The sequence below is a fragment of the Apteryx mantelli genome, chromosome 2 (genome assembly GCF_036417845.1).
Source record: "Apteryx mantelli isolate bAptMan1 chromosome 2, bAptMan1.hap1, whole genome shotgun sequence".
In the NCBI taxonomy this organism is placed as follows: Eukaryota; Metazoa; Chordata; class Aves; order Apterygiformes; family Apterygidae; genus Apteryx; species Apteryx mantelli.
This window is the reverse complement of record NC_089979.1, coordinates 141841851-141866159: the sequence shown is the minus strand read 5'-3', so window position 1 is coordinate 141866159 and position 24309 is coordinate 141841851. Positions and strand designations below refer to the sequence as shown.

Sequence of the window (24309 nt, the reverse complement as noted above, 5' to 3'; positions counted from 1 at the left end):
GTCAGTTAAAGTAGTCTCTAATTCTACAAAATCTTCCAGGGAGCAGCTGAATGTGACGGCCTCCTTCCTTCCTCCCTGAAGGAAGGCCACAGGCTCTCAAAAGTCCTGAATCAAGAAAGCTCTGTTTAGGAAAGCACTTACCAATTTGCTTGGCTGTGAGTGGGTTCTTGAGTCATTGAAGTCATGGGGGACTTAAAGAATTACCTACAATTAAGTTTGTGGCTAAATGTCTTTTTGAGAAGAGATGGACTTAAGCACATAATTAAGTTCTTTCCTTAGCTAGGGCCTTGAAGCATTCTTTATCTAGTAGTCTCAACCTTCTGACTGTGCGTAGATATCCATGGCTTGTATGTTAATTGTAGGGGGTTGGACGGAGTGCTACGTTTGAGATTTATTTGCAACCCCCGTATAAACAGTTGTGACTAGTATGCCCAGCTTCACAGGCTCTGTTGTAGACAGTTGTTCTCACAGCATCTGTACTGGCTTCTAATTCATCTCTCTCCTCACATGATTTGATTGATCTACAATGCGTTGCGTGGTTTGGGGGGCTGCTGCCATAGAAACCAGCAAGCGACCATCACAACTCAGGAACAACTGGTGTTTCTGTTCCTGTTCTCTCAGCTTGGAATTTGCTATCTCTGTGTGCTCTGTAAAGCCCAATTCTGATACTTTCCAGAACTTGCCATCAAGTGATCATCTGTTTTGCTTCTCTGTGAGGAAAGTCCAGAATACATTAAGGTATTAGCTGAGAGAGAGCAAGGTAGTTTGTTTTCTTTGCTACAGTTGTACATGAGGTCAGTGACTTGAAATGCAATATGGTGACTACAAACACCAGAGGGAACCTTTCCGTTGCCTTCAAAGTGATTCGTATCTGTTTTTTTAATTAAAGTGACATTAGGCCAGATGTTAAAAGATGCTTAAAGATTTTTTTATGCACCTGAAAGTTATCCACAGAGGCAGACACGAACAAGATATTTGGGCAAATAAAGTGTTGTTTAGGCAAAACATTGCCAGGAGAGAGGGATTCAGGGTAAGGCTGAACCTAACCTACTTAGGCTGTCCAGATGGCTGAGATGATGCTAATGGGAAAGCACAGCAATAGCTGATATTTATTCAGCTGAGTTAGACGCCTGTTTTTTGGTTAAAGCTACTAGAGTTTCTGGAAATTGGCATTCTGGTATGTAAATACCTGCAGGACAACGGGATGCCAGGCAAGCCTGGCCCATACCTCACTCACTGAGCCTTCCTTGAGGGATCTCTTCCACTTTTGCATATTAGCCCACCTTTTGTTTAATAGCCCACAGAACAAGCAAGATGGGTCTAAGCTTTTCTCAAGCCTAAAGAAGTTCGAACAAGTGGTTATTGCTGCTCTGGCATATGCCTTGACAGCAAGATGAGGAGCACTCTGGATAGGGACTCTTGCTCCTGAGGCTGGACTGCTGTTCAGCCAAAGGCTGGCTATCACCAAGGAGAAGAAGTAAAACAGAAGCTCATGTCTTTAGCCTGGTGGCTGGGACACTTAGTGAGAAGGGGGCTGAGTTGCCAAGTCTTTGTCTGTATTGTGTATTAGATAATTGCTGGAGAAAATGCAGAAATAGTTCAGGGAAAGTGACCAGAACTTCAGGACTTGTCCCTCCCAGACAAGTTCCCCAGCCATTTTCTAGATACAAGAAGTGGCTTCAGCTTCTTAGATACTTTTGCCTGGAATTGCGTAACTGTAACTCTTAGTTAGTTAGGCTTTGGTTTGTGTACTGTTTTGAGTATGTGTTTCTCAAGCCCTATCATTTTGCAGTGCAAAAAATATTCCCCCCACAAAACCTCTAAGCATGCAAGGAGATATGATGATGAATATATTGACCAAAGAAGCCCAAACTGAACTCTTCCTGGTTTTTCACAATGGAGTCTAATCTTATCTCTGCTCTGCCATCTGCACTTGGATAATAGTGCATGGAAATATAAACAGTGCTTTAAGGCTACACAGATGGAGATCACTTTTGAAAACTTGTCCTCTACTAAATAAAGTACTTCTTTTAGAACCTTCTGGCACTTAACACTGCAATCTCTGCCCTGCTTACCAAAAAGAGAGTGCAAAAGATAGTGAAAAAGAATCAAGGAAGCATCAGTTTTCATTCTTCATTTTATTATCAGCATGTACTTACAGTAGATTTACTATATACATTGCAGACTGTGCACAGGATATAGTATTCAAGAGTTATTCAGTAGTGTTAGGGATGTTTGCTACAGCTCTTGTCTTAATTAAGCTGTCCCTAAAATTCTCCAAAGACCATGTCTTTAAGCATATTTCTTTAGGGTCTGTAGCGATGGAGAATAAAGCATTTCAATGGAGCTGTAAAGTCAAATGTAAAATCTTGATTCACTTCAGTTATTGTTTTTTTATGAATTATTGCAGCCAGTTTGCTGTAGTTTATTGTACTGATTTTCTGAACACAGATGAAACCCAGACACAGCTAAGCTAATATGCAGATTGTATTACTACTTCCAAAAGAGGGTGATCACACTAGAGTAAAATGACGTTCATGGTTTGGTTGAGAGGCTTCTTCTGGGATAGCTGTGTTATACTTAGCCTTTTAATATTAGAAATCCAGCGCAATACACTCTGACAAAAATGAGGGGTGACAATTGCAACCTGACATTACTTAGTGCTGAAAGGAAAATCTACACCCTCCATAGCAAACAGTGAGCAAGCAGAAAAGGTAAGATTCACATCTTGCCCTGAATTAGCAGTGAAATATATCTGCAAACTGGAATATAGCTTCTTGTGTTGCTGAATCTGAATTTTGGCTGTTGACAGCCAAAAACTATTAAGACATTGAATTTACGTTCCAATGATTTCAAGACAGATTTTCAAAGGTGTCTAAAGCTATTGTTTAAAACAGAAGTCAAAGTGAGTAATTGTAAGTAAAGAACATTAAGGAGATCTCATCACTAGAAAAGTATTCAAACTGCAATTCATCAAAAATTTTAACTTTTAATTGTTGGAGTTTCTCATGGTATGAAAACAGCAGCCGCTAGTAGCAGAATCAAAAATGTCCAGTAGAAACTTAAACACACCAGACAACTTCTGTTTTGTCATGTCTCATGTACATGATGACTTATTTCTAAAGGAAATCTGCTAGTTGATAGGAAAATTATGCCACCAGCCCCCTATTTTCAGAAAGCTACTGAACAGTCTTCAGTGTAATAACTGCTTCTTACCTAATAGATTTTTTGCGTGCTGAGTAAATTTTTCATATGGTATATTACTTTTGGTAGATCCTAGAGGCGTTAACCAAAACTGAGATGCCTTTGAAAGAAATTTGTACTTTGTACAAACCCATCATAACAAGCAGTTATGTCTGTCCCAAAGAACTCACAGCTGTATTTATGGATGGGTGCAGGCAGTTACACCATTACCCATACTCTGAGCTGGCCACATGTATGTCAGCTCCAGTCCAGAAGACTTTGGCCATTGCTATACTGAAACTCTTGAGCCCTGCTGTGTACCAGCAGAGTGTCATGCTGAAGCAGATACCTACCATCCGGTCCAAATTCTGGCCTGCTTGTGGGGTAAGCAGGGGAGACAGAAGCTCCCTGCACTCCATTCACAGACACATGCCATAAGGCTCCAGGTCTGCAAGCATGGTGCAGACGTTTTACTTTAAGCATATGAATAATTTCATAAAATAATTGAGTGCTATTGTATAAATGTTGGAGTATCATGACCTAAATAAAACAGGCAGATCAAGGAAGTGCTTTCTTCTCTGTTTAACATGCAGGCACAAGGACATTAAGGATTTGATCCTACAACTTGATAAGCAGCCAGGTCCTAATCAGAGAAAACTGACAAATACTTAACATTTAGGTACTGAACATTTAAGCAGTTGGGTGGAAAGAAAACTTGATATTGATGTGCTCTGCTGATCAAATTGCTCATTATTTTTCCAGGCTTTAATTCCTTCATCCTCAGACTAACAAAGCAAGTATGATATTTAGGAAAGACTGCATAATTAAACTTGCACATATGTGTAGTAATTCAGGGTTACCAAATTGAATTGTTATTGCAGTCACAGGTAAATACAAGCAGTATCTCCCCATATCTCATCTGAGAAGTTTCATGTTTATCCCTTTCTGCAATACAACAAACAGTTTTGCTGTTTTTCTGAGTCACCACAACACCATTGAATGAATAACGTTATCAAATGCACTTTCCAAAAGGGCTGGAGTGCAGATTCCACTTTGGCAAGGCAATTTGTGGACTTTCTTCTGATTATTTATTCTTGTAGCTACACAAGCTGAACCTGCAGTTATGGAGGTGAAAGTACAAAGCTTCAGCTTTCTGCCCTGCTTAAAATGTAGGTATGAGACTGGATATTGCCCTTCTGCAAACTTGGCCAGAGTGCTCCGATTCTGCTGCAAAGCTCAGATGTCAGCACTGAGGTTAGATGTCAGAGTTACCTACCCTGTAAACTCTGCTAAGAAGGAGCTGTGTTTCCTGACATACACTTTTCCTTCTTTTTAAGGACTTAGTACTTTTTCAATAAAAATAAATTTAATTTGTGGCTACATTTCAGCTCCACTGGTTTGATGGTATAAGTGGAGCAATACCAGCTTTGGACTTAGAGCAGTCGTGTGGCTGAGTCTCTCTGTGCAGCTTTCATGTGGTCGAGTGAGACATTCTTAGAATCCCCAAACATTTTTGAAGATCCTAAACTGGAGACATTCACAATTCTTCCCTCCCTTTTTACCATTAGTCCTTCATGTTTTAACAAGCACTGAAGTTAATACAGCCTACACTCTTTCCTGTCACACTGGGCCCCCCTCCCTCCTTTCTTTCCCTTGAATAAAGCAATCTGTTCTTTCCAGTCCATACTATCGTAAATCAAAGGGATAGATGTCAACACACACCATAACCAAGTATAAACTTCCTTTTTTTAATTAAACAGGATTTTGACATTTGGTTTGAAGAAGTGTTTGTTTGGTTTCAGTTCTTTTTTTAAATATGTGAAGGATGTCAATTGCTTTTATTTTATTTTTAGTAGAAACCAAATTTTGTATGGTACCACAAATAATCTCTAGTACAAAATCTTTCAGATGCTGTTTTGTAATTCAGTAGGGAGAGAGATGGGGGAAGGGAGTAATGCAGAAAGTCTATCATTTAAGACTTTCAGAACTTAAGAGTTAACTTCTTTGGTAAAAGCTGCCATACACAAAAATCATGTTTTTGGTACCTTTTCAAACTTAATTGGGAAAAACAATTGTAATTCTGTTGCTATCCTCTCTATCCTTTGCTTATTATCTCATAACTGTTAATTACACTTAGACATTTATGTGGACCACAGAAATATCCAGAATGATAATAGCTGACACTAAAAATAAGCTAGACTCTTGGAAGGAATATGGTCTCTATTTTGGTGTGCCAATCCACACATCTTAGAAGCCAGGGCAAAGTCATACTAGAATTGCCTTCTTCAAGGTATCTCACACCTTTTGTGGTGCAAAAAGGAAGTAATAGGATGTTAAGATGAGCCAGTGTTCTGATTTGGTATCGCTATTTGCTATGCTGAGTCTTGGTCCTTGATCTGACTAGAAGAAAGAATTTTATTTAGTGTATCAGTTGCTATTTTGTTTCTAGATGACAATTTTAACCCACTTTTGCAATATATCATTAGTATCTTTTCTGGGGGCACGTACAAGTATGTGTAGCAATGCAAGTATGAGGAGACAGTCTTCTGATTTCCTGGGCAGAAGAAGGTATGGCAGCTCTTACAGGGATTGCAAGTGCTTAGACTCTTCAAATGCTGTTCTTGAGCAGTAGTGAGAGCAAAAGGTTAGGAGCAAATTATACCTGTATTTTGGGGTTTTGTCTTCAGTTATTTATTCCTCAGGAGGACAGGAACAAGCAGTCAGAGGTTCAGCCCATATCCTACAGTTCCTATGGATCAATGCCTGTTGATTTAGCAGCTATTCATGCTTCTAGTTAAGTGATGGTACCACAGCTTTGTCCCTGTGCATTCAGTCTCTCTAAGCCAATTCCCTCATGCAAGGAACAAGATTTGCCTCTTCATCTCAGGCTTAGCACCTCTAGGCTGCAGTAAATTATATTGCTTGCTGTTGTCTGTGGTAGACTGACCTATAGTAGTATGACAGAGATTGCAATACTTTTTCACATGTGTTTACTCAGCTAGAAAATCTACCCAGGAGTTTCTTGAGTGCCTGCTGCAATATAACCTGGTATTCTGGAGTCTAAAAATGCCTGTGAACTCTTCAGATCCCTTCTTCCCACTGATGAAATATTGTCTGGAGATCCATCTGGTGTCAAGTGTAGGCATATGGCACCGGTATGGCAACGCTGCCCATGGGGGAAGGTTTCTTGCACAAGAGATCTCACTGAATGCAGTAGTCATTGCCTACTTAAAGTCATTATTGCTTAGCACTCAGGTCTTTGTGAACTTGTTCAACTGGTGGCTGGGCAGAGTGCCATCCAGATCTATGGACATGGGCAGCTGAATCTCTGGGGCCTTACATGCATCAGATGTGGGTACTGAGGTCAAGCTTCACAATAAGGAAAATCTAAATGACTGTCTGTCCTGAGCATGTGTATCTGTGGTTAAAAGGATATGCCATCATTAATCCAAATCTGGGCTGGATTAAGTTTATAAAATAAAAAACAGCTCTGCCAGCCACTTGAATAGAGTTTGGGGCCTGTTTGAATTGAGTGCATCAGTGTGGAGGGAGGAGGCAAAGGCAGTGGAACAAAGTCACCACCGCTGTTGTCTCTGTAGCAGTTCTCTATGTACAGGGTAAAACAAGCTGACAACTGTCAAAATAGGTCACTGGGGTGTGGTGTCTTGTTCCCTTGGCTTGCAGGCCTCTGAAGGGGAAGGAAGCATCTATTTTTCTGAGACCAGCCCTCTCTTTGCTGTGACAAGAGCACAGCCATTTCGTGTTTTGCTTCTTAAATTACGTTTTCAAAGGTTTCTTGATGCTGTAGCTAGGAGCAGAAGTTTTAGCACTTGGGGAGCATGAGTACCAGTTTGCCAGACAAAAATCTCAGGTTTATGAGCCAGGCCTGACTCTCCCATTCACCTGGGCCATACTCTGACCTGGAGCTAATTTGGCCTCTCTCATCTGGTCATTGGAGAGCTGCTAACACCTGTGGAGTGAAGGGACATGCCCAAGAGATGTGGCAGCAGTGTCAGCATGGTGGGGCCCTCCAGAGAGTTGTCACAAAGATAAAGGAGCAGAAAATCTGGGTGGAAGATCACAAAGGCCAGAAGTACTTTGGTGGGGATGCTGAGAAAGCCAGAGAAAGCTAAATCCCTAGACATGTATTTGATTAGAGGGAAAACACCAGAGCATTAAGACAAGCAATGAAATTATTCACTGCCCTGAACAATTCAGAAGAATGAAAATGACCAAATATTGGAGGTTCCTTGACTGTTGAGGGTCCAGACAACTTGTAGACACAGATGTTCTGTTGCACCCATGAAAAGATAATTTCGTTAACCCCTTATTCTAAATGCTGCTATTGTACCGCAGACACACAAACTCCTTATGGAATCTCCTTTTGACATTATCCTTAAGTTGCTTTGTGCAGCGTTGCCATATGCTGTGAAACCAGCTTCTTCTTTCCTCTGCAAGAAGTAACTAAGCAACTACAGCAGGTAAAATTTACCTAACTGGGAAGCTTTACTGTTTCATTATTAGAAGGTGCTGTGGGATTGCCCTAGAAAGGTGTGGTAGAAGTGCAAAGGAGGATACACTGTTATTTTAAAACCTGACTATATGCTGGTTCCTCCCCCTTTGAAGCCAGTGTCAAAACTCAGTTTAAGGGGAGATAGATTGCTTGAATCTGCAAACAAGATGCAGCCTGGAGGCAGAAGAGGCTTACGGGGAATGGCTTCTGCTACTCTCCTTGAGCACAGAGCTGTTCAGACAGACTGGAGACCTGTCTGCTGCTCTCTCCCATTAAGGCTCAGAAATGAATGCTTTTAAAGTTGTTAAATGAATGGGCTAGATCTTACAGCCCTTACTCATCTGAGTACCGCCATTAACTTTAAGAAAATAATCACTTTATTAAGTGCTATGGAGTGGAGTCCTTAAACTGTTAAATTCTAATATTTGACAGAAGTTTTCCTTCAGTAGAAAAATAATATTGACATAATTAAAAGGATGTGAACATTTCATCAGCTGAAGAATGTGAATTACTTTGGAACGATATGTAAAACTAGAAGTAGTTCAGGGGGCATTAGTCCGTTTGTCATGTCTGTAGATTATTTTTGAACTTTATGAAAAACACACTTTAGCAGTTTATATCTTGACCATTCAACTGTATTTTGGGATTCTGAATTCAAAAACATTCTAACCATGAAAACACAACATTTAAAAATACACTGTCCACTTGGTTCTTTGCCCTGCTTCAGAGTCTCCCAAGTTTGTTTCGGACAAACTGAGAACTTTGTTGTGGAATGACTGTTTGAATTTGGGTTTCTTAAAATATATGTGGAGCCTTGTAGCTGCTGTGGGGTGTACACAGTGGTGTAGCTGTACTATTTTAAAATCATCTGGCTATTTCACTTCATGTAAGAATATCTGTCATCTTAGTTATAAGGAATGAGAGGGGTTGATTAAAACAACTCATGAAGCCATTAAACAAAGAGATAAAATGTAGAACATGTGCTGTAGGGTCGTTTTAATTATAATGTATGGGGGATCTGTGGAAACTGTATGGCAGCTGCATTGTAGCTGAATTTTAATTGCCTTTTAGCAGTACTGAGGTACTGTTACTCAGAGGTGGATTTTTCTTACATATAATGCTAATAAGTAAGTCCTTTGGAAATGGTGTTTGGAACCTACATTTTGTTGCTACAACTTCATTTATATGTACTAATGGTCTAGACACTAGATACTAGACCATATAACATCACAGAAACATATAAAAAGCTTTAGTAGAGAAGGGATCAAACATGTCAGATGAACACCTATGAGAACTCAGAGAAAATGGGGAAGGAAAAGGTAGTGACAAGTTATTTCATTGTCTTGGTGATCTTACTAGGTCAAAAATACGTTATTAAATATATTTCTGTATGTTAGAAGTATTTCTACTAGGTTATTTTAGAATATAATCTGGCTTTGAACAATAAATATCAGACAGCCACATGAATTCAGTAGAAGCTGAACATTTTGATTTATTAATCCCAGTTATAGAGATCAAGAGTTAGCATAATTAATTCTACCCCTATTGGAAAGTTATTAAATCTCTGGTTTAAGAGTTTGAATCAGTCTCTAGTCACTACAAATCAGGATGATGCATACTGATGAGAGAAGACTACACATTCGTCCACTTTGAAGTTCCTACAACTCCATCCGCCCCTTCCAGAGACAGGATCCTCAGCTGGGTGGACATTGGGTCTAGTTCAGTTTGGCAGCTCCTCTGTTTCCAGTTCAAGAAAGTTTACTTAAATATCTGCAATGCTATTTATGCAACTGAAATGTGATAATTTGGCTAACCTTTTGTCACTGAATAAAATGGGCTCTCATTTCAGGAATATCACCACTTCATATCACCACTTCAAAATATCCCCTAATTAAACTATAACGAAGATTTCTTCCCAAAACTAGTTGGAAAGAGTCAGAAGACAAAATTTTAAGAATATGAACACTAACTGTGAATCGAACATTCTGACTGTAATTGACACAGCAGTTAAAGTCTTGCTCTGTGGCTTGTAAGCACCGCTAAAGCTGCCCATGGAAAAATGACATTTGCTTTTTTTTGCAAACTATGTCTTTATTAGCATGTGAATTCTCAGGAAATTATTTGAATGCTGTAACTTTTACTTTCCAATTTGTAAGAAACAGATGAAACATCCAGGGCCAATTATATAAAAATGGGAAATAATTCCTTAAGAGAATGGAGGACTTGAAGGAGTTACAGCTTGTTGCTCTTGGCTGTAGCTTTTTGGCACATGAAGGTTCTGGGGAGTGTTCCCTTGAGGATTTCAGAGGTTGTATGTTATTTTAAAGAAACTGGAAGGAGGTAGCTGGGTAGATATCCATCTCCATACTGGCTTGTGGAGCACTTTACCGGATGGCCAGGGCAACTGTTACGCCAGTCTGGCTCCTCAGCATCCCCAGTGAAAGAAAATGTACAGAGGCAGCCCAGCTGTCACTAAGATGAGGAAACTCATTTCTGCTCAAACAGTGCTTACGCTTACACATATATGATTGCCTCTGCTATTAGAAAAGGACCTTTCTGTAGCAGGGAAATCACTCATTGATCCAATGAGATCCTGCTCTTCAGCAGTGCTCTCAAAGCAGTCCACCCTGAGGTGCACTTTGGAGGGTCTCTCACAAACTCATCTCAAACTGTTTAAGAGTTAAAAGCTAGAGGGAGCAATAGGGGAAGAGCCCTCCCTTCGAGGAAAGCCTGGGGCAGGAGCCTCTCTGTTGGGCTGGCATCCGGTTACTTCAAGTTCTTCTGGAAAGGAAAGGAAGCACTTTCCCATCACTGTTGTGGAGAGAGTATCTCAGGGTTTTAGCATCATGCTAACACTCATCCTGTGATTCATATTTTCTCCAGGACCAATGGAACTGCACATTTTGGTCTCAAATTAGCTCTTTGCATATGTCCTATTGGCTTTCATAGAAGTTACTGTTGTGCAAGGAATGTGAACAGGGGTCATGCACTGATTTCTAAACTACTAGAACGCTAACTAAAACACATTTCCTTAAGCAGGAGAATTGAAGGTGACTGACCATGTAACCCCTCTCTTCTTCTCTACCTGCTAGTCCTCTGTGATGTCCGTCTGTTTTGCCCGCTTTCACCCAAACCTGGTCGTTGGTGGGACATACTCTGGCCAAATTGTTTTGTGGGATAATCGCAGTCACAGGCGGACTCCGGTTCAGCGAACTCCCTTATCTGCAGCTGCTCACACGGTAAGGATAAAAGTCACCTCATTCTTTCTTGGGAGGAAATGATCAGCAGGGAAGTGGAGCTGTCTAGCTGTGCCTACAATGCTGGATGTCACACACATGCAAATGTAAGTGTGGTCCTTGAGAGGAAAGAAATAGAACAGCTATTTTAAGTGTTTAACCATCACACTTTGTATGGTACCGTGGGTCAGGAGGAAATCATCCTTTTGAAGAGGACAGGAGCAGTTACAAAACCTGAATGAGGCACTTATGTGCCACCTCAGTGGCACTGTGCTTTTTCCACTCTCTTGCCTGTATAAGGGAGCCAGGTCACTGTAGAGGAACCGTGTGTCTGGCTCTCCCGTGTGGCAGGCAATTTGAATCACTTAACACTTGTCTTGTTGTACAGTACAGCAGAGTTTGTCTTTTGAAGCAGATTAGGCACCTAGAGTGATCAAAATGGAATCCCTTAAATGCTGTTGCCCTTGAAGAGTGGGGGCCAGTTTGCTTCTCTTTTCTAACAGAGGAATAAATAAATCACTCTTACGGTCTTTCCCATTCTGGACTGGGCCACAGGGCAGAGCTAGCACAGTGAGGGGGAGTTCGCTTCCACAGAATCATGTGGGAGCACATTTTGCCCCCACACAAAGACATTTGCAGATATAGTGATGGTGGCACAAGGCTGTGGTGATATCTGGGGATATGCAGGCAGAGCAGTAGCACAAAATGCCTGAGAAGGGAGGGAGTTCCTCACTGACACAAAGATCACGTCTGTGCTAGAAGACACTCTTGCATTGCAAAGTACCCATATTGTGCAGGAAGAAGAGACAAGCCTGGATTACCTGCTATAGTGTCCTCTATGTGCTATAATGCTGATCTCCAACCCATCCTTCAGATGGTTGATGAACATCCTTGAGCTCTGCTCTGCCAGAGTTTGGGCTCAGGCACCCTCTTCTAGTGAGCAGGCAGGTTTATTCTGTGGATGGTGAACATATCTGATCTTGTGACTGGGCTTGGGACCATCCTGACTTGTTCTTGGAGATGTACCCAAAAGTCCCACTTGGAATACTGGAGTGGGAAGTGGAAAAGAAAATATAGGCTGAAAGGAGGAGGAAAATGTAATGATGTGATATAAGAATACAGAAAATGGTAGAATATTTCCTGAAACATAAGAAACTGAGCTACACAAAGCACTCTGAGAGATAAGAAAATAATCTTGTTCTAGCAGAGAGAAGGATTAGACAAAGTAATAGGTCTTTTGCACCTCCAGCTTTTACAGTTCTGTGATTCTTATCTTTGGAATTTGCAGATCAAGGTTCAGCTTTTAGTTGACTGTGACAGCATAATCCCTGGAGTTAAGAGACAACGTCTAAAAGCCATGTCGCATGAATTAATGCAAAAGATTCAGTCTGGGGCCAGTATTATGATGGTATGCCTCTTATATTAAAAAATGACAGGTGTGCACAGACACAGTGGGCCAGGCAGTACAAATATTGTTCCCTAAATTTCCACTATCATGAATGTTGATGTAATAATCTAATGATCTGTGCCATGGGTTGCAGCTTCAACACTGCTTTTCATTTCCCTAATGTTTTTGCTCATTTTGTTGCCAGTATCTGAGCTAATGTTGTTCAACCTGCATGAAAAGAAACAGTGTCTCCTGGAAGTGCAATTTAGAGACGTAGCAGACCAGAAAACTAGTGGCAAGAAACTGACTATCATTGAAAATTGAACAACTGGGACACATATCTGTTCACATATAAGAATCACATAAACTTTAAATGAAGTGTTGGTTGCAAAAAGCTGACTTGAACGCTAGCTACCAAGAAAAAAAAAGCATTAAATTAAGATAATTGTAGTGAGGCAGTTGTTACTGTGTGTACTGCTAGATAAATGGTTTGAATAGTGATTTTTTAAAATTTGAACCTATGCCATATATGAAAAAAAGATTTTTCTCTTTTTCTTCTCTCATTTTAGTTATCTGAAACACCTAGAGTGTGTTGTTAAAACTGATATAAACCTTCCTTAAGTTTAGTCTCACTGATTGCTGCCTGGATTCACCAGGAAAGAGAATTCTACCCGCAGCTTACTCACTAATTTCCTTTCACACCCACCACACATCTGTGCTTGGGACAACAGGAAATTTTAATTAAGACAAAACCCTTTTGCATGATGATTTCATTTCCAAAACAAATAAAAGCAAGCTGGCAGCGACCCTCTGAAAAGAAGGAGCCTGTTTAGACTTTCTGTTACATACAGTTGGTTGTCTTTTTCATCCATTTGCCTTATGTCTTTTCATTTCTGCCGTGAGTTTTATTGTGCGTGAAATTGATGGCTGGCAACCCTGATTAAAGCCAGACCTGGCACAGGGAGGTGCTGCTGGAATGACATAGCTCTCTCCTCCCTTCCCCCTAAATATCCTAGCTACTCCACTGCCAGCTTCCTCCCATTCTCTCTATCCCAGTTAGTTTGGCCTACTGGAGGACAAACACCCATTAAAAATTAGGACTGTATTTGTTTCACACACCACTATGAGTTAATCATTTTTAGCACTGAGGTAATTAGCTCACCACAAAGGAGCAAGTAAAGGTCCATCCTGGCGCTAATACCATGAGCCACATCTGGGACACAGATTTGGATCCAGTGTATTGTCTAACATCCATTTGATGATCCGGGGGACATCAGGTGCCAATCTTGAGAGACAGAAATCAGGATCAGAATAGACCTTGTGATTTAGTACTCTTTGGTGCATGCAGGTGGCCTCCAAGCACAAGGTAACTTTTCAGCAGCAATTGCTACTGAGTCCTCCTTTGGTGTGTGCTCCCCTGCATTCAGGTGCTGCAGGTTTCACGCTTAGAGATGGAGGCATTTGCTGAACCCACTTAGGTATCTACCCAGAGAACTAACCTGCGCTCTGAAGATCTGCCTTTCACTATTGACTAGATAGGTGACCTGGGATCTTAAGGCAGTCTAAAATAAGTGGTAACTCTGCCATTCCTTTTGGTAGGATCAAATGCTAGGTTTATAACCCTAAATGCAGATGGCTTAGAAGCTGTATAGGGATCACTTGTAAATTTGGTCCTAATTTTCTTTAAAGTATTAGTGATACGCATTTTTTCTTCCTGGAGATACGGGTCTTCTATTCATTTGCAGAAGAGGCAGAGAATTATAGTTTTGCTTTGGCTGCCTTCTGTGCATCTTACCCTTCATTCAGAGGGATCACCTGTAATGGTCAGAGGAAATTAAATCTCATTGTTCAGTCTGACTGATTTTTCTCCCAGGAGATTGCTGAACTTGAAGGAGCATCTAATCCCTCCTATGTCACCATCAGATGTCAGCTGACACTTTAGACTCAAAATATTACCAGGTCCTTGAAAAATGAAGACACCAAGTTTCATTATTGTATGCTAAAAGAAATTCAGCCTCCATGGACAAATGCCATCTACTATTGTGAACCTGATTTAACACCGTGAGCAAATTTAGTCACTCCACATTTATACTGATAGATCTAAAAAAGTATATGGGCCAGTGATGGAGAAGGCTGAGGGACTTGTTCACATTTTTCTATTGGAGTACATTTGCAAGTATTTGGCAAAAAAGCCAGATTCTGGCAAAGTTCAAGTTTTACACAGCTGTTTTCTTGAATAAAGTTTTCATTTTGATTCCATCTGGACAATTTGCTTCTTTCTGCCAATTATTTTCAGTGTCAGAATCCATCAATAGAAGGATACATGTCCCTGTGGGTGAAATCGCATCCACATAATTCAGCATTTTCACAGCATTACTCAGCTGAGTTGTTTTATGATGAGGAAAATGAAACTTTGAAAACATTTCCACCTCTATAACATGCTTTTTAAATTTTAAATAAAAAAGCAAAATTAATTCCTATCTGGCAAAAGCTGAGTCCTGTATTTTCCTGGCATTATGTGACTACTTAATCATTCTTAAAAATAATGTATGAGACATTAGAAATTTATTTTTGAAGATGTGAGAATGGGTCTCTGATTTCCAGTGTTAATGTGTTTTCAGCATCCTGTGTATTGTGTCAACGTAGTTGGAACACAGAATGCGCACAATCTCATTACGGTCTCTACGGACGGCAAAATGTGCTCCTGGAGCCTGGATATGCTCTCAACTCCACAGGTGGGTTTGTTTTCACCTATAGAGGAAAAAAACCACCTTGGTTAAAGCTGGATACCTGCTTAATGGAACATAGTTCCTAAAAGCCAAAACCTCACATCCTATACAAACTAAAACCAATGGATGCACTTGAAAGAGTACAGCTTGCTTCCAGCAGTCTCTGCTGAGAGCCAAAACCCATTTCCTTTACTACAAATCATGTAATTATTGTAATACGTTAATATATAGGTCAGTTTCAAGTGAAAATGAAATAATCCATTTTAAAGCACCGTAATTACAGAAGTCGCCTGTGGTATGAATTGTACTTACTCTACAGCATTGTTTAACAAATATGGACTAGAGTGCACTGCTGCTGAACACACCCTGGGCACTACGGGTTTCCAAGGCACAAAGGCAGACAGCTTACTTTGTTGCCTGCCTTCGGTAGCCGAAGGAACAAACAACACAAATCAAAAGTTTTAGAACTATTTCCCCCCACTCTGGAATGTTTGTTACTATTGTCTTTTTCCCCCTCTTCTCCTTTGTTTTAGAAAAGAAAGGAAATCCAGGAAAAATGTCCAAACCACAAATGATTATAATAATGGAAAGTAAACAAAGAATCTGATGCTGAAGGGGATATGGAGAGTGCCTTTTAAGTGTTGTCTTTTGGAGTAGTACATTTTCTATTCCAATGCATCACTCAATTTTCATTCATCATTTCTTAAAATGAAACCATGTTTTATTATCATTTTTGTTAAGCATCATAGGATCTGATCTAGTTTCAAAATACTTCGTAGAAACTCCTCTTAATGATTCTGTTAACCATCCATTAGCCATGAATTAATGTGCAATTACTATCAAGTTATTTGTTTTTCAGTGTAGACATGAGAGGTGGGACTCTTCTCTCCTAACCTTCACCATCTAAGTTAGGTCTGTGTCAAGTCTAAGTCAGTCATTAGAGTTCCCTTTATAGTTAATCTGTTGAGAGACTGGACACTTCTCAAGGACTGTTCATCCCATCCAAATGTGAAATACAATTTCAGATACAACAGGGTATAGAATTGTCAAATCATAGAGTGGAAGGGACCTCTGGAAATCATCCAGTCTAACCCCTGTTCAGAGTGAAACCAACTTCAAACTTAGATCATGCTGCTCTTGCTCATTTGAGACAACAGCATGAGTCTGGTAGTTGTATCATGGGACTATGGGAAATCAGTACTCTTCTGGAATAGAAATAGAGACATCTAAAATGTCCCAGATATCTATGTTTAGGCACCTGAATCCCTTCCCCAATTCCTCACCTAAACAGGAATTAGATAAAAGCCACCCTTACACATTTGCTTACTGGAATACTACATTTTGAAGCAGAGATTTATGAACATCTCAGTTCCAGTACTTCACCACTCAGATGGAATCTCCCAGCTCCAAAACTGGCTTTCAACAAGTGAACACATCCTGCATTACACTGAAAAGTCAGTGCATGGCTCGTGGCACTCCTGCAAAGAAAGGCATAGGATTTGAAGCCAAACTGCATGCCATAGCTTTGAATTGGGAGGAGCAGAATGTTGCTGGTTTGTGTCAGTCTGAAATTTTCCAAAGACACAGATACAGAGCAGTCATGTATGGCCATGGTGTAGGCACCCGGAGGAGAGGGTCCACCACAATATCTGGCTGTGCCTCCACAGAGACACTGAACAATGATCTCATCCCAGAACATTTTCACAGAAATATATGGTCCACAGGTGCTCTGCCAATGCATTTTCCAGGCTTTCTTTTGCCTTTTTAATAGAACTAAATGTATTTCAAAGAGAAGTATAAATCAAGCAGCAGTATTTCCCTATGGATTTGCAGCCTTCACCTCCCACAGGGCCTCACACTTTCTTTAGCTGCAGCAAAAAGCCCTTCTGAAAATCAGTGCTACAGGCTTTGGCCCTAGAAGACTAGCAGCTTAGGTGTTTTAAACATACAAAACATACCCACTTAAATAGCTAAAAAGGAAAATTGCTAAATCATCCAGCCCCTTTGTGGATTCTTCGGTTACACCATTTAAGCTGCACAGTCAAAAAGTTTAGAGATGGGAAAGATCTGCTCAAAGCATATGCATCATGTAATGGTTGCAAACTGTTCATGCTGGTCACATTTGCAATAGCAAAAATGGGCATGCTGATTTGCTTTGAACTATATCTACAGAATAAAAAAGAAAATATGCTTGCTGGCTTGTAGCTTGATGATGGACTCAAGAGAGAATGTTTATGACTTCAGAAATACCCTGAAAAACAGTGTTTAGAATGACAGTAGTGACACTAACCCAAGCTTATAGAGGGACAAATGGCACTGTCTGATAAATGTCTCAGGTGCATATGATATTACGTGTGTTTCCTGGCAAACAATTGATTTCAAAAATGTTTGTAAATAGAAGGGTATTGTGTATTTTATTAGAGCCTTGGGCTGGCAAGTGTAGCCATTAAGGTATTATCTTTAGTTTCTGCACCATTAGTTTTTAAATTCTCACCTGTCATCTCTGCCTGATTTAAGATTATGTAGCGCAGACCAATGCATTCCAGCCGCTCTGAAATGTGTGATAGACAGTGGCAGGGGTGGCAGGAGCTGTGCATCCTAATTTGTGACATTGCATCTTCTTGCAATAGCCCATATAGAAACTAAAATCCTGTGACTGGGTCAAATGATTTCTTCTTCCTCCCCCTCCTGCTACCCTGAATAACATTTAGAAAAAAATTAGTAAAAAAGAACCCAACAAAACAACTGCAGAATAATAACTAAGACCTGTTTTGGTAGGAGAGCATGGAGCTGGTGTACAATAAGTCCAAACCAGTGGCGGTTACAGGAATGGCTTTCCCAACTGGAGATGTCAATAACTTTGTTGTTGGCAGTGAAGAGGGGACAGTCTACACAGCTTGTCGTCATGGAAGGTGATGTTCAGTATTTTGTACTTAAATAACATTGTGTATCTGTGTTGGTGTGAGGTAGCCAAGTGTGTGGGGGGAGTGTTTAATTTTTTTCTCTTGGACCAACAGTATCAGTGCTGTTCTGTTTCACATGACGAGGATGGGAGTTGCCTAACTTTGGGCATCTGTGTTATAGCCATTTATACTGGGCTAGTTGCCCTAGGCTCTCTGTGTAGTCAGTGGGGAGCAATAACTGCTTTTAGGGTTTGATTTCTCTGACCTTTTTCAGACATCTTTTGAAGATGAGATGACTGGCACCTGAGAAATGCCTCTTTCTCACCAGAGGTTATAACGGAAGTCTAGACAGCTAGCTCACATGCAGATGTCTGTGTCTGGGAAGGCTGAATCAGGTCCTCGGAGACAGTGTTGTTGTAGGGTAATCAGGCCTAAACCACTTGTAAGGGATGGTAATCCACTTTCTTATTTTTTACCATCCTCAGCTTCATCTTCAGTCTCTACAGGCATATACAGTAGAGAAAAGCAACCATGGGCATGTCTACTTGTGAAAAACAGAGCACGTGAGTCCAGACAAAAAGCCATCCTAATGCAGTTATATACTTTGGACTCTGACTAGCATTTCCACCCAGTACTATGGGCTACTATGGACTATACAGCTAGCAGACTAACAGTGCTGGGGTCCATTCTCAGTGGGCAGTTTGGATATGCCCACCCTCTTTTGGAGGGCAAGAGAATTTTGTTGTACAGACAAAAAACACATCATACCATTTGGCCTCAAGGCCTGAGTTTGGGCTGCTGCCTGTTTTATTTGTTAATATAGACATAGCTGCAGTGTGCCAAGAGGATGTGTTGGCTTGGGTTGACCCTCTCCCAGGACTGCGCCTTGTGTTCTCTTACACAGTGTAGTCACATCCCTTCCTTGCTGAATTGTATGCCCAGACTGTAGTTTAATACTACAAAAAAGGTCAAAGTTCTGTCCTTGCCACCCAAAACCTCCCCCTGATGGAGACAAGCCAGGGAAAAACATACCAGGCCTGAGATATTCTGTCTGCAGAGACCAGTGCTGAGGCCAGCAGTGAGGATGGAGCAAAGACTATCACTAAATTTTCCTGTGAGTGCATCACGCTTCAGGTGTGCTGCTGACTGTAAGGTGCTGGGGTCTGACTACAACCCTGCACAACTGAGCGGCTCTTCCTCTGCCCTTCAGTGTGAATGCACACTGTCTTTCGTTCTTCTTTCTCTTTTAGCTAGGCTACCCCAGACTGCTAGGATCATTTTTTCTCAGGGCATCTCTATAACTCAGATCCAAGTTTTATCTCAGTGTTGTTCAGCTGGGGTCTGACTTTGCAATAATCTGCCCATCTGCCCTGTATTTCTGCAGATACTGTGTCTGAGTAGTCTGGACAGGCCATTAATGTAAGACTTGATAAAGTGACCTGGGAAAAGCTTAGTCTATTAGAGTATTTTCTAATATCGTTTGGAATGATAGCCAAATTGCTGTTTTTTTCCAAGTATAAAATATGTCTCTTAATGAGTAGGGTCTGAGTGCTGTGTTCCAGCACTGATCTTCATTCTGCTTCTAAGGTGAGGAAGGTGCAATCCACTTCCATAATTTAAACCAGTTCTTTATTTTGCACCCTGTAAACTCTTTCAGGATCCAGTTAGGAGCAAGGGCACTCTCACCACAGGCCACTTCGAAGATCAGTTCCTCCTGTTCATTAAAATGAGCTGTAGTACGCTTGTGTGCTCTGTTAGCTTCTGTTAGTTTCATCCTCCAGGATGCTCAAATGCCTTTTGTAAAGAACAAACTCTTCCACATTCCACTGGTAGGTTTAAATTTTGCCCCTACGCTTCACTAGTTTTCCATATTCTCTGAATTCATATTTTATCATATTTCTTGTTTATAATGAACAAGTAGACATTGCTACACTGGCTTAGGATTGTAAGGCTTCTATTATGCATTCCTAATACTGTGCAAGTACAGTTTTACCTATATTTTTAAAATAATTTTTATTTAAAATATTTTTATTTTAGCCTGATTGCTGACTTCATTTCAATATTGTGTCTATTTAGGCATTATACTGATAGGCTGTATGGTGACTGGTGGTTTGAATTAGTCTTAGGCTGCTGGGATAAGTGAATGCTCAAGGGCATTTCTCATGTCTAATCTTTCAAACATGCCTGGCTTGTCCCTCACAAGAGGAAGGAGGTGTCAGATCCTCTTGTTCTCCCACCTTTTTAGCAAGCCCTCTCCTTGACAAATACACACCTTTCCTGCTCCTGCCTTTCTCCCCCAGAGCTTTTTGGTATCATCCCATTTCGTTTTGAGAGGCTTCTGTGTTCTTCAGCACAGCATGGTGGAAAGCCAGATGTTCTTCTGGGAAAAGCTGTGTCAAAACATAAGATATGCGCAAGGTGTTCCTCCTCATGCACTGGAACTCCACGTACCCTGCTGACTGCATGGCAAAAAGATGAGGATGAAAGAAGAGGTGTGTTTTGTACCAGGATCTGCAGGCCAAAATGCACAGAACGTGGCAGCAGAATTCAGGCCCTGGTCCAGCTGCTGCAGCAGGCCTCGAGAGGAGGACACGCAGCTAGGGCTGATAGAAAGTCTGCAGGAGGCCACCTTGCCATGGTCAGTAGGAGCTGTGGGAAACACCATGCTCTCAGTTTTGCTGTGTGGTGTGAGGGACCAGTTCCCCTCCATGCAGCTCCTTACCTCTTTGGGTCCTCTGTCTTCACTGTGGCACAGGGCTGGCAGCCTTCTCACAGCTGTGGCTATTTTGAATGCATTTCTTTCCTTTGGTGATTTTTATGTAAACATGTAACTAAAAGGGTAATTTCATCATTCCCCTTTCTGTATACAGTGTGGGGCAGCACCAGTAACTGATTTGGCACCATTTGCTTACAGGAGGAACAAAACTCTGCATGCAGGCTCTCTCACACAGAGTTGTATTTTTCCTTCCTAATAACTATTCTAGCTTCATGCTGATGAAATACACATCTTCTCTAATGACTGTATGATACCTGATCATGTGAATAGTTCCTTCACATTTGGTGAAAAAGGTTTTGCTTCCTGGTGACTTGGCTGACTGCTGTGGAAACTTATTTTAGGTATTTAAGAGGAAAAGAAGTTGTTAATGACAAGTCATTGACATGTTCACTTTTTATTTTAATGGCTATTCCTTGTGATAAGGACTTACTCAGATCTATAAGCTATAATATAATTATAATTTATAATTATTTTATAATTATTCATAAGTGTTATTTCAAGCCATAGAGGTAGACATTGTTATGTAAGAGCCAGTAATGCATGTCTTCAGAAGTAAGAGAATGTCTCCACGTGTTGGATCCTGAATGTTAATTGTACACAGCAGAAAGCCTTTTCAGTCAAAGACTTTAGTGAATGAAGAGAACATTACCGATTAAACAGAAATTTAAAAGGAAACAGAAATCTAAGAGTAAAGAAAGATGTCTGGTGTTAAATCACAATCTCTGAATGCAAATATCTCTTCTTCCTGCAGTAAAGCTGGCATTGGTGAGATTTTTGAAGGCCACCAAGGACCTGTCACAGGAATCAATTGTCACATGGCAGTGGGTCCGATTGACTTTTCCCATCTCTTTGTCACATCATCGTTTGACTGGACAGTCAAGTTGTGGACCACAAAGGTGAGAAATCTAAGCTGGGATGGGATAGACACATCTTAGTACTTTTCAGACCATGGTCATGAGACCAGGCTGTTCTTGGAAAACTGCTGATGCCCTATGGGGAGAAAAAAGAAAAAAGGCTGAGATCATATGACAAAGCCCTTGAAAAGACTTGCATCTTCCTGAGCAGAGGAAACTGTACCTCGTTATATACAGGGCAGTTTCTTCTGTGGGCCCAGGAGTGTATTTCCACAACAAGAGGTTCATTTGCACACAGTTAAATCGAGGCCACAAACTTCTGCTGAAATGTTCTGTCCTAAAACAACTCAGTTCATCTAGCCATGGCCTTATAGTACTTCTCATTTTAGAAAAATTACCTACGTGTGAAAATGCCGTTGTCAGAAATGTTTCAAGGTTTAAACTGTTATTGTCTGTATCAGATCCCATGAACCAAATTATTGAAAGGCTGTGCTTAGAATAGGTTTAGTGATAAAATTATAAGTAAAATGTATACCTAGCATAACTGTGTCATCCATATTCATGCTGAAGTGTACCCTACCCTATAAAGGTAGCTACAGCCAGCCTGCACTTCAGTATTGACCCTAATGATGAGGAATTTCACTAGGGAGGCGATAAGATGTCTCGTACTGCCATTCACTAAGCAATCCATGCAGCACTCCTTGTGCAGGATGAATTTCAAGACCAATACTGTGCACGATGATAGTACAGCAGCAGGAACCCTTCCTTCTGATGAAGGAACAGAAGAAGCACATGTGGAGCTTAATGCAGTCAATATCAATTGTGGAATTCATTGCTGCAGGAGGTTGTGATAGCCAAAAGTATAAATAGTCCCAATGACATTAGACACTGACAGCTGGAAGCAAGAAAATACATATTGGAACTTCACAGACTCTTCCCTGAGCATCCCTTATGATCACCATGAATCAGTTGCTGACTGCTCTGTGGATGTGTCCATGTGAGCACTGTGAGCAACGGAAATGTGAGCAATAGAAATGAATATACAATCCTGTGAAACTTTGAAAACACAACACCCAGTAGAACCACTTGAATAAAGGATAATGACAGGGTGAATGAAAAATGTGGGACAGGTTAAACAGTCCAGCCTGTTTCACTGTGCAGGCTGAGTAAAACAACAGAGTGAGGAGTAAAAAGAAAATTAGGTTAATATTCTAATTGTCTAAGTCATCTAAACAATTATTTTTGTCATACACTGGAGTAGAGCTCTGCCTTTTAAATGCCAGGCCTTTGTCTTGATCGTGTCTGTTTGGTTCCCATCTTGAGCTGCACCCAACAGAGTTCCAGTAGGGGACGATGACCCCCGTCAGGAAATATCTCAGCGTGGGTTCCTCAGAGACACCAGGGCTTGGAGATGCTGGGACAGATGCACTGCAAATATAAATACAGAACTGTACCCAAGGGGCTGTGTGACAGTCTTGTGCTGTAAACAAAAGCAAAGTTACCTATATAATAACTTGAATCACCCTCTGTGGTGGCTTCATAATGTGTTTGTTAATGGCCTGATCCAATGCATGTGCTAACTAATAGCCATCTTTTCCTGAACTTCAGTGACCACAGCTGTCAGTTTTGTCTTGAGTGTTACATTTTAGCAAACTTGTTAGGAAGCAATTTGCATGATTTACATAGTTTGCATATAACCATATACATCAGCAATAGTCAGTGGAGCAAGACTTAACCAGTGCACAAATGGGACTGGATAGTGGTCGTAGGCAGGCTGGAATGGACCTTAGGTGGTAAATATTAGAAAGGGCTGCAGGGTAACCAAGTGAAAGAGAACATCGGTTTTAGCTGGCTGAGGCTGTCTAGACTATTTGGTGTCTGAGATAAGGAAATACTGGACGGTGGTAACTGGTGGCAAGGGAATATTGGATAGTGGAAAATGAAGCTGTATAAAGAGAAAAAGAAGTGGTGGGGACTGGTGAAAGATGAAAAGTAGGTACTGGAGTATGTACATTCCAAATACAGACATTCAGAAGAGTCCAGAGCAAGTATCAGACCCTCAGTGTGTGGTTGAGTCTGTCCGTAAGGGTCTGATCCATTTGCAGCTTAAATGAAATTATATTAAGGAATAATAAGGCCCAGTTTTTATTTTAAACTCTTGGGATTTTAGAAGTTTGCAAAAACACTATCACAAGCATATTTTGGGCACAAAGCCACTGCAGTTAGCATTCCACACACTGTTACCAATCAGTGGGCTTTGAATAAGACCATCAGCATGTTTGATTACTTGAAAAAATAGTGGATTAATCTGAAGTATTGAGCGCTACTGCAGGTTTGTGAGAGTTTACTCAAAATTGTTTTATTCCTTTGGTTTCTTATTTGTAAGTTTAATCTCTGTATCAGCATCCAAAGCTGTATTGCTTTCCTGCTCCTACTAGTGTTGTCTACTTAATCCTGTGCACATTATCCTCTTTGGTCATGAAATTCAATTCCTTTCCGTTTCACAGATTCAGAGTCAATGTTCAATTGTAAAGTGAACCATAAAAGCTCTGTGTTTATATTGCCTATTGATGTTGTGTAGCACCCTGGGGTGCTTACAAGAAAGGAACTTTCATAGCAGGCATTTGACTGATGGATTGAAAGCACCATCTCCCTTAAAAACTCCGGCTTGACGTTTTATAATCTGTTCTTGTGGTTAACACATTTTCCATCTAAAGGCAGTTCAACC

At 40.7% G+C, this 24309-nt stretch overlaps 1 protein-coding gene across 3 annotated transcripts in view; it reads left to right on the top strand.

The window, feature by feature from the left end:
• The window catches only part of DYNC1I1 (dynein cytoplasmic 1 intermediate chain 1), a 202400-nt gene that overhangs the window by 138539 nt on the left and 39552 nt on the right, over nucleotides 1-24309 (top strand). For all 3 annotated transcript variants that reach the window (XM_067291673.1, XM_067291671.1, XM_067291674.1), the window contains exons 11-14: nucleotides 10789-10935; nucleotides 14941-15054; nucleotides 17827-17960; nucleotides 21479-21623. In XM_067291673.1, the coding sequence (XP_067147774.1) occupies nucleotides 10789-10935; nucleotides 14941-15054; nucleotides 17827-17960; nucleotides 21479-21623 (540 nt within the window). The remainder of the gene's footprint in view (nucleotides 1-10788; nucleotides 10936-14940; nucleotides 15055-17826; nucleotides 17961-21478; nucleotides 21624-24309) is intronic.